Raw genomic sequence first — 11,527 nt, forward strand, 5'->3', positions numbered from 1 at the left:
GTAAAGTAAGAACTAACTCGATGTTTAGAATCTATATTAGATCGAAATGACCTGGTATATAAAGTTTCCAATTCTGTTATTTATCGTAATAAATAGCTGATTGACATTCGCTTGTCATAAGCGGATCGGAAGCTGGCCTCATAATGGCATCCATAAACCACGTGATCGGCAGTATCCAATCATATTTTGACCCTCCAGTTGACCATACTCTGTTTATAGAGGGCTCTACGATGGACTATCTTTCTGCGACATCTTAAGGACCAAACTAAAATAAAAATTGATTTTTAAAACGTTTTCAACATCTACGGACAATTCTTCTAAAGCGTGTCTAAACGATTTATGCAAAATATGCACGCGACAATTAGCTCTTATATTTAATTTACATTTTGTAAATTTACGAAAAGCGAAAGATTATGGACAAAAATGACCTAATTTTAGTACATAAAAGTTTTGTTTTTGTTTAGTGGGACAACTAAGCTTTCATGTAAGACGTAGGACGTCTGTCGCAATTGTAGAAGTCAAGCGCTTAGGGTGTCAGCCTACCGCTTTGGGTACACGGGATCGATCCGGACGAGTCGAACAATCCCAAAGAATTTTTCGGGGGTGATCCGACCGGATATTCGGCCCCCGTCTCTCACCACCCGGTCGCTTCATTGTGGGCCTAACCGAACCCACGGTGGTCTTGGTTAGAAGGCCCTCTTAGTGCCCAAAAAGCAGAAAGAGTAAAAAAAAAAAAAAAACTACTACTATATGAACTGTACTGAAAAACTTTATCATGTGATTCTTGAAATGGCGCATTCTCTAGAATTTTAATTAAGAGAATAGTATACGATCATGTCGTTTGTTCCTTGTGGTTGTTCTACTCGTCCGGATTCGATCCCGGGTCCCCAAAGCGGTAGGCTGACACTTTAAGCGCTTGATAGTTCTACAATTGCGACAGACGTCCTACGTCCTACATGAAAACTTAATTGTCCCAATAATCTCTACAAAATTAAATTTTTAAAATTTAAATATTATTATTATTTACGAAAATAAACATATTTATATCATTCTTATTTAATTCTGTTATAATAAAGCGCTATCTCGTGTTGGTTTTCTACTGATACGAAGGAAAATATCAGAACCACGCGTGTTTGAAATGTGGTCTTTTGCTTTTGGAAATAGATTTATGTAGCATTCAGTTTTATTGATAATTTTGAATCTGTGGTAAGTAATAAATCGGAAAATACGACAAGTTTATTTTAAGTATTGGTTAATATTTTTAAAATTATTTTCCAAGTCTTCGCTTTCTTCAAGTTTTCCGTAGTTTGCGTACATGTTGAGATAATAAGTTATGAATTTGTTTAAAATAAATAAGTCAGTTCGATGACATCTTGATCAGAACAAGAAAAATAATAAGAATTCTTTAATCAATATTTTGGGTGCGTGTATGGCGTCTTTCTCAAATAAAATTTTGCATTGTACAACGTAGTTATTAACAAATAAAATTTTACTCTAAAAAAGTAAAAATTTTCAAGAATGAATGATAAAGCACAAAAAAGTCTGAGGTGAACATGAAAATTTCCTCATGTGCCCAAGAAAATTGTATAACAGATTGATCATAATTTCACAATTTTCTTGGATAGAAGTTTTATGTTTATCTCTTAGAATGATAAAGTGCATAAAAGGTATCCCTTGCTTAATGTGGAATTGATTAATGTGCGAAATTAATTTCCACAATCACTTTATATGTGCGGCAGAAGTTTTAATTAATGTGGCTTTACCGGTCGTCTTTACTTAACGTATGAGGTAGGTACCAAACATTTGACCTAACATATTTTAGACATGATAAGAAGAAAATAATGATAGTATCAGATAGTATGTGGACTAATAAATCCACTTTCCCACCAATTTGCATAAATTACTTGGAAACATTCATTTTAGTTACACTTGTTGCATTAATTTGTATTATGTTTGCCTCTTGCCAGACAATGCACCGGTACATACGGTACCATTGCCAAGGCTGCAGGTTGGAGGAGCTTGACCGTCCACCCAATGGCCTGCACCCAATAGCGATTATTATCTGTTTCCAAAACTCAAAAAAGTCCTTTGGAAAAGTGATGAAGAGTTGCAGGAGGCAATTTGAGCATTTTGCAGACAAAACTGCAGACTATTTTATTGAGGGTATTGATATGCTTATTCCAAGATGTAATAAATGTGTTGAACTGCAAAGAGACTATTAAAAAAATGACATCATGATATTTATGTTATTTTGAATTCCTACATGTGGAAATACAATTACTACTAATACAGTATATGAAAATATTGATTTCTCTTAATTTTAATGACAACTACTATCAATAAAATTTTATCTTTATTTTGTCATTGATTATTATGTGCTATTAAACTTTCTCTAATTCAGGAGCCTCAATTTATGACAAATTGATAACTGTAAACTGATATTATCATGAAATCATAAACAATATTATGATTTTCCTTCACTGAACGTTTTTTAGTTTTAAACAACTGCTTATCTGTATTTGATACTTGAATCAATAAATTGTTCTTTCTAGTAGCAAATAATTTATATAATTCAAAATAAAAATGAAATTTTGAGAAAAAGTTTAGAGATGAGATTTAAAACATTTGGAGAAGTAACTTCTTGAATTATGTATCAGTCAAATAAGAATCAGATTTTATACATTTGAGTAAAATAGCATGGAGGTAATTAGTCTAAACTCTAACTAAATATAAATTATTTCTTTATAAACAGTTTCAGTTTTAATTACAGTTAATTACAATTAATTAATTAATTTAATTTCAGTTTCAGTAATTACTCTCATATAAAAAGTAACAAAGTTTTTTTATATTGAACTTCATATAGTTTACTTTATTTCAGAATTAAAAGTTGGAGAAATTAATATGGATGTTGTTGAAGATTTAGAAAGCCCCTGGGAACCACCTTCAGAATCAGAAATGAAAATTATTCAGGCAAGACGAGATAGACAAGATAAAATAAGTTCTATCACTGGAGAATATCTTCTAAAAGGATATAAAATGCTCAGTACTTTATGTGAGATATGTGGTGTAAGATCATTTTATATATATATATATATATATTTATATGTTTATATAATTTACATATACAATTAAACTTTAATTTAGTGCTATCAATTTTCACTTTTAAATTTGGCAGTAAATTGTATATGCCATTAAACTGAAGTATCTCAAACAATAACTATATTTTTCTTAAATTTAAGCAAGTTGTTTATTTTATTGGCTCCTTATAATTATCTAACTTATTAAGCATCAAATTTACATGAAGTGATTATAAGAATTACATATTGATTGATAGATTGATATTTCAAACACTACTACTAGTTCAGAATTCTTTCAAAAATAACATTCCTCTAATGTAAATTGGAACACAAGTTCAAACTGAAAGATTGGAATATCATTTGTAACATTTCAATATGTGTCATTTTCTTGTGAAAATATCATAGGTATTTGAATATTACCATCTTAAAGTTTGAGTTTGTTAGAAGCATCATGGATTAAATTTAATGAATTTTTCATTTGATATTGCTCAGCATGCAAATTCATGAGTTTAATGTTAGTTTTTTGTAGTTTTAATTGATTCTATGTTTGCACTGTGGGCATAGAAATCTCTTTGGCTATTCTGAATGGCAGCATTTTTGTCAAGGATGCAGTTATTTTTCTCTCTTCCCATTTAATTTTGATATCTTTATGGTTTGGTCTGTGGATTGGATTGATGAAATAAAGATCTACCAAGGATATCATCCTGGGAGTCAAATTTCAGGATGTCTTTCTATGGAAACTGGATGCTATTTATGTGTTAGACATATGATGACAATCCAAAAAACTCCACTTGGCCAACCTGTTGGTCAGGTGTGAATTTCACTACAAACTACCAGTATTGTGTGGTTTTATCCATTCAGTGACAGTTGATTCTGAACATTCAGTATGTTAGGTCTATGAGAAACTTTTTCTTTTTTGCTTTTTATATGTAAATATGCATATCTGCTTGATGCTCAGAGTTTGGTTTTTAATTTTCAATATATGTTGCCTCTATTTGTACTTTTTCACTGTTTCCTATGATTTGTCTGTCATTAAATTAATAATATTCCCAGATTGTTTTATTGGTATAGTGGTGTTTTCATTTTGTTTAAATCTGATATGTTTAAATTTAAAGTTAATACTGAAACATTTTTAATTTTTTTAAATGAAAATCAATTAAAAATTAAGAAAATTTGGAAATGAAATTCTGAATATCTGAATTTCTGAATATCAAATTTTTTTGTTTTAAACATAATGCAAAAAGAGTTAGCATTCTGTTTTAAACAGTGTTTGAAACTTGAGTACAATAATTTATTTATTGTGTGCTAGATTTTGAATTTCCTAAGCAGTATGATTGATGTGAATTGTTTAAACTCAACTATTTTGAATAAGAAAACTAAAAATATTGAAAAAATTATATATTCTGTAGGATGATTTATGGTAAACTTTCTGGATTTTTACAATATAAATTTGTTCCACTTTATCTTTTGGTAGTGCTTTGATGTTTTATTAATCCATATTGATGAAAATCTGCTGATGAATATTTAAATGTATACTTTAAATAAATAATATAACTCATTTAAAGTGTAAGTTTAAATATAATGCAAGAGAATCATAATTATGTATTAGGTCTGTGTCTAAAGATTTCAGAGCAATTTTATTTTATCACATATATTCTTAAATAAAATTGTTTATTTACAGTGTTTTTGGAATATCAATTAGTTTACTATGTAGGATAAATTAACAACGTTCTTCTCATTTTTTTAATATTATTGATTGCATTTAGGATAAAACTAAAATCATTTACATTACATTTTACTTGAACTTTTAAAAGATTAATTTGAAAATGAGAATAATATTGATCACTAAATACAATGCATATACAGTAATTCTATTTATAAATCTAAGTAAAATAACTTTTAATGTATTTTTTTATTTGCAAATATAATTTAAAAATAAAATGATTACTTTTCTTTGAAGACAGTTTTTACAAATAAATGTTATATAAGAATTTTGTTTTTAATTTTTTTTCTAATTTAAAATGCTCTGAAATTTAAATATTACAAAAATTATAATTTTAAAAACTTTAATAATAAATGTATTTATTTAATTTAGACAATTTTATTGCAAAATAAACAAGGTGCAAATTATTGTGTGGCTTGTTCTGAAGTAGATACAGAAGAACATACAAAAGATGATCCAGGTAATCTCTTTAATTTTCATTTGAATATATTAAATGTTTTATTTTAATGCAAAAAAAAGCTTGTAAAGAATAGTATGATTTAATTTATGGTAATTTTCATTATACATATTTTTACAAATGTAAAACACTAATTGAAATAATAATTTTTTTTCTAGAGTTGTTTTATCGGATAAAAATATTTTTTAATTCACGGAAATTTAATATAATGAAAAGCTGTTAAAATGACTACAGTATTTATTTTGTTTAGATTCACAATTCTTTCAAATGAAAAAATATAAATTAATTTTTTTAATATAAAAATTAATTTATATTTCTGCAATTTCTCTAAAATTTTTTTTCCAGTATTGCATTGTCAGAAATCAAACTTGTGTTTTTCATAATGAGTTAAGATATTAAACAGTTTGTGATTAATTTGTTTATATATATTCTATAAGAAGCATTTTAATCTTTATTTGATAAACAGGTTGACTCAGTATACTGGATTCCAAAGCCTTGCCAGATTTCTAGAGTTTAGCTCATCTAATAATTTTTGACAGTATATCCTTGATCACTAATTATGTTGTCCATGATTCTAAAACATTATGGACATATTATGCATGATATCACGACACTTGAATATTTCTTACATTTAATGTAGCTATGGCTTCTAAAGAAAATGAGCTAGAAGTCATACAAATAGAGGAACCATAAATTGCTTTGAATACAATCTAATTGAACATGTGCTACACAGAATGCTATGTAATGGTTTATTCATTGAACTAAACTATTGGTGGTCAGAATTTTTAGTATTCTCATAATTCTGTTGGATGAGATGGTGGGCTATTACATGCTGGAAAATTTAGTGGTCATCCTGTATTACACAAAAGTTATTCATGTAATTGCTGAAATTCTTGAATCAGTATGCAGATATAACTTCACCAAACTCCTAATTATCTTGCTAATTAGTACACAGGTGTGAATAGAAAATCTGAATAATCCAAAATAGCCTTGTAGACTATAAAAAACTATTCAGAGATTTTAAATGAACTGCAGTATATATGTATAGCTCAACTCTGTTACAATGCAATGCAAGTTTGAGTTCAAAGTTTCATAAGCTGAAATTTATATTTAGTCAATAAACTATAAAATGTAGATTTCTTCTACAGGTACTCCTCTTATGAACAGGTTACATTCCAAAGGTTTTGTCATAAGTCAAAATGTTTGCAAGTCAAAAACTAACCTGGAAAGCAGGGCTGTGGAGTTGGAGTCAGGAGAGTTGGGGAAAATCTGACTCTGGCATTTTAAATTTAATTTGGTCTTTTTATTTAAATGAAAGAAAATTTATTTTTTTATTAATTTTTTAAAATGTTTTTGTATTTTGTTGTAAATTATTTAGATCAGGGAATTTGTTAGAATTCATTTATTTTAACTAAGTACTCTTATTTTTCTGAATGAGCCAGACTAATTGATCAGAATATATGTTTTTCTTTTCTGGACAAGGGCCTGAAGTAGCTAGATAACACATTTTTTAGTTGGACAAACTTTTCTGGAAGGGTGAAATTGAAGTGCAAATGCTATAGAATAAAGATATATAGATGCAGAATTTTATTGCCCCCCTTTCTCTTCTTATTAAATATTTGTTAAAAATTAATTTTCTAATACAAATAAATATTAATGTAAGTTAAATATTAAAAATACTAATTATAAAAATATTTGAGTAAATGCCCTGGGCTCCTTTTAGAGTTCAGAGTAGGGTACCTCTATGAGCACCTCTGCCCCCATAAAATGACTTGGTATTTAATTTTGCGGGAGTCAGAGTCAGCCTACTAAAATTATCAGGAGTTGGAGTCAAGTGATTTTTACCAACTCTGCAGCCCTGCTTGAAAATACATTTGTACACAGAATAACCATTTATTGTTAGTGTTTGATCCTTCAATGTAATTAATAAAATACATTATGCTTGTTTACCTGCTTGCTACTGCTTAGTAGTTGTTGTTTCAAACATAGTTTTTTTTCACCTAATGTACTTACTTTTAAAATGTCCAGTTTAGTTTCCATGGTAATAGAGCAATACTTGCATTTATCTCCACTGCTAGATTTACTATTATGTTTTGGATGCATTTTAGAAGCATTAATTTTGAAAGTTTATAAAAATTGTTAACAATAGTGGAAAGTGCCGTTATTCCCATGTTACTAACTTCAAACTAAACCACCTCATTGAGCAATGAAACCTCAGAATTTGCACAAACACTGCTTGACATCTGTTACCTATAATGCCATCTATCCATATGTTTCTATATTTAACGGTTGATTCAACACTGAATTTTCCATTGAGTCCCTCCATTGAACAATCTGATGTCATGTTTTGTAGAAAAAGAAATGCTTTCATTGAGAGTCAGTTTTCAAGATGGCTGACTTAAGTAACGAGAAGGTGCTGATTTTGACTGTTTTGTTAAATAGTATTTCTGAGAGTAGAGGGGGTTATGAGATGTTTTTTAAATCAAAAACAGATAACGAAGATATTCCATTTCTGTATGCTGCTTCAGTTGAAAAATCGAAGAAAGCCAAAATAGAAGGCTATGTCAAAAATGTCGTTTCCAGATACAGCGATATGGACTTTAGGTCTCATTTTCATCTTTCTACAAGCACTGTCAAAGTAAGTCTCTGCTAAGAATTGTTAGCTGTAGTAACTATCTATAGAAAAATTGCTTTATTTGGCATTTTTAGCTTTTTATTAATATTTAAAAATAAATAATTGTTATACTATAATATAATATTTTATTTTAGAGGTTAATGGAACAGTTTCCTGAAGAAAGGACTGGCTCTGGTTGAACTGGACTCAAAGATACATCACTACAAACAGTTGTGTTGATGTCACTATGGTTACTAGGAAACCAGGAGTCGTTTTGTGGCGTTGCAGATAGATTTGGACTAAGCGAAGGTTATGCCTGTAGAGAATTTGTATATTTTATTAAAACTGTCTCCTTGTTTAGGCCAAACAAAATAATTTTAGACCTTAAGACAAAACAGCTACAAGTACCCTAAGGAACTTTGAGACCTTAAGAGAAATTTGACCTTCTTAAGAGAAATTTGACCTTCTTTGATATAATTGGTTGCATAGATGGAGCTCATATCAACATCAGCTGCAAAAGCTTCAAAAAATGCTTATTTTAATAGAAAACAATATACATCCACAATTCTCCAAGCTGTGTGTGACACTAAATTATTGTTTAATGGATGTGTTTACTGGGTAGCCAGGGTCTTCTCATGATTGCAGAATTTGTTGTAACCCACCACTGTGTGAAGTCCTGGAAAAAACCCTCATATGATTCTGGAAAGGGCCCATCTCCTTGGAGATGGAGCTTATTCACTTTCTTTAAATATGATGGTATCTTATAAAGACATTTGACAAGAAAAGAGAAACTTTTCAATAAAATTTTAAGTTCAAGTAGGGTAGTCATCGAACAAGCATTTGGACAGTTATTTGGGCGATTTCAAAGACTAAATCATTTGTTTATGTTTCAAGTTGATCAAATCTCCCAAGTTATCGTAACAGCCTGTATTCTACATAATTTATGTATATTAGAAAATGACGAATTTTTTAGATGTTTGATAATGATTCTGCATAACCTTGGAATGCAGCTGCCTCCAGAAATTTTCCTTAAAGACCAGAAGTGACTAGAGATGATGCAGTAAAAAAAGAGAACATATTGCTAATAGATTATTTTTACTGGCAAATTGTTAATGTAATTTAGCAAACAAATTTCTCTTATGTATTAGAATTGTTATATATATTTAACATGTAGGTTTCTGTAATGTAATAAAACTTACTGTTATATAAGGAGAGAAAAAGTAATGAAATTGTAATCTTTGTGTACTTGCCCCAAGTTTGTCAAACAGATAAGCACTACATTAATAGAATATTTATTAGTATACATAATCGGTAACTCCTTATGAATTATGTAATTTACAAACATTACAAAACACTGCATTACATGAATACCACTTCTATTACTCAGACCCATAGTCGGTTCTGCTGATTAAATTGGCTTTTACTCTTTGATAAACTATACAAACAGAGTTTCTGGCATTGTGCCTGTGTTCTTCACTATGATTCTGTAGACAATTGACACATGTAGGTTGCTCTTCCTTGTTAGGGCATTCCATAAAATCATGATTTCCAGAACAATGACTACAAACATTACTGTTTTCTAAACAATCCCAAGAACTATGTCCAATACGACATCATTTAAAACATTGCAGGACCGGGCAAAAGTGAAGGTTTGTCTGTATCAACAAGACATTGATCTGTAAACAGTTTCTGATATATTTCTTTCGAGGATATGTAACTCGTTTGTTTTAGTTTTTATGTCTGCCGGGCACTAAAAACATCAATTTTTATCGTACCCATTGTGAGTTTCGCTAGGCCCGCAGTGGAGCCACCGGTTGACAGAAGAAGGACCTTCAAAATTTTCTGCGGTGACCGTCTCGGCCATCCGGCCGTCTTATATAACTAAATAAGAATCAATTAAGAATGTTTTCGTTCATTCTAAAGATCTTTCTAATCAATATATTTGCTGGTGTTTTATTTAACTTACGTAAATAATCAATTCACTTTGAAAGCCCATTATTGAAAGTGCAGGGAGAAAAATTGCACAATTTAAATAGGTAAACAGTTAAAAGTCTTCATAGAAGTCTCTTATTTCCGGAAAATGAATTTCATCAATTAAAATTTTTAGAGAATTTATGTAAATGAAACATAACAAAATTGATAATGAACTGGGCTAATTTATATTCTTCCAATATCCTTGAAATCTCAAGTAAATTTGATGTACAGTACAGTACTCATTAAACAAATATCAATTAGCGATTATTAAAGCACCGCTATATAAACACAAACGCTATATAAAATCTAATATATAAACACATTAAATATGTGTTTACATATTTATAATTCATGTTAGTCCCAGTACATAATTCTGTCTGCCAGGACTAGATACAGTCGCTACTGTCCTGAACTACGTTTCAAGTAAGTACTTCTACTACCGAATGCAATTTTTTTTTTTAGACTTAAATAAGAAGGCCCATTAGTGGTCGAGCGGTCTTCTGTAACCTGACCATTGGGATTTGGGTCGTGGATTCGCGCCTCGCTCGGACGGCTTGCCATGTGGATTTTTTCGAGTTTTCTCCACGTCTGTAACGCCTAAATAGTGGCCAGTTTCTTTTAAAAAGACCTCCCAGAAAGCATTTCCCTATGCAGATCGCCCAAATGTTGCGTTGCCCATAAATAAACAAACTTAAATAAGAAACTGATAAATATTGCTGACTAATTAAATTGCATAAAATTTCATTCGATCAAGATTTCGCCTTACATAATAGACAATTAGGCAGGTCTCATAAGGAACTCTTTTCCCTGACCCGCCTAATGGCACTACAGGGTTTAAAGAGACTATGCCTTGTTCATCGACTGGTCGGTACCTGACACGGTAGACAGGGACGTCATAGCTGGGCCCTATGATACATCATTCGGGCTCCCGTCCGCACCCTGGCCCAGCTCACTAACTTGGCATAACTTTTGTTTGTGCAGCCTGTATTGCACTAATGGTCCACACTACTAAACCTGTTCCAGCTCACATTTATACAGTTACTCAAACATGTACCTACATATAGTAGGTATACGGACAGCGGGGCCCTTACCCCGAATGGAGGGGGCCCAAACAAGCCTTCAAGACTTATAGATCAAAAAGATCTATGATTTTTCCCATCAATTCCTTTAGTTTCTTTAAGTTCCCTTTACTAGCTGCTAGCGTTCGAAGTACTTGTTCAGAAGGCTTAGTCCAGTCAACTTGGTCAGCCCCTAAGCGGAAGTCCTGTGTTAGAGGACAGTCAAGTACGTAGTGTCTCGCGTCACCGCGAGGACACCCGCAGGACAACGTGTCGTTCGTGCCTCGCCCTCAGTACCCCACCTGTAATCTCCTGTACCAATGGGTCACGATTAGTGATGTGCCGGATATCCGTATCCGTATCCGTATCCGCGGATATCCGAGGGAAAAAAAAGATCCGTATCCGTATCCGTATCCGTTACTTTTTAGCGGATCTTTAACGGATCTTTTATCTTAATGAATTTCATTACTTATATGAAATTTTAAAGATAGGTAGCAATAGCACATTCGTCGTTTACTATCGTAAAATATTTCCATATTACACTACTAAACTTTTTTGTCGACGTTGTTTTTATTTTAATTTAACTCAACACTCTCCAAAAACACAAACGTAATCTACGCTATC

The 11,527-nt window shown here is 31.0% G+C and overlaps 1 protein-coding gene across 1 annotated transcript in view; it reads left to right on the forward strand.

Moving 5' to 3' along the window:
* The first annotated feature begins 1,099 nt into the window (after positions 1 to 1,099).
* LOC111615151 (Sjoegren syndrome/scleroderma autoantigen 1 homolog) overlaps positions 1,100 to 11,527 on the forward strand; it is a 21,351-nt gene continuing 10,923 nt past the window's right edge. Inside the window, exons 1-3 of the mRNA XM_023356550.1 lie at positions 1,100 to 1,206; positions 2,879 to 3,066; positions 5,173 to 5,260. Of these exons, the coding sequence (XP_023212318.1) occupies positions 2,902 to 3,066; positions 5,173 to 5,260 (253 nt within the window). The 5' untranslated portion in view covers positions 1,100 to 1,206; positions 2,879 to 2,901. The remainder of the gene's footprint in view (positions 1,207 to 2,878; positions 3,067 to 5,172; positions 5,261 to 11,527) is intronic.

The sequence above is a fragment of the Centruroides sculpturatus genome, unplaced genomic scaffold, assembly GCF_000671375.1.
Source record: "Centruroides sculpturatus isolate CEXI.00-Female unplaced genomic scaffold, Cexi_2.0 scaffold2339, whole genome shotgun sequence".
NCBI classification, from domain to species: Eukaryota; Metazoa; Arthropoda; class Arachnida; order Scorpiones; family Buthidae; genus Centruroides; species Centruroides sculpturatus.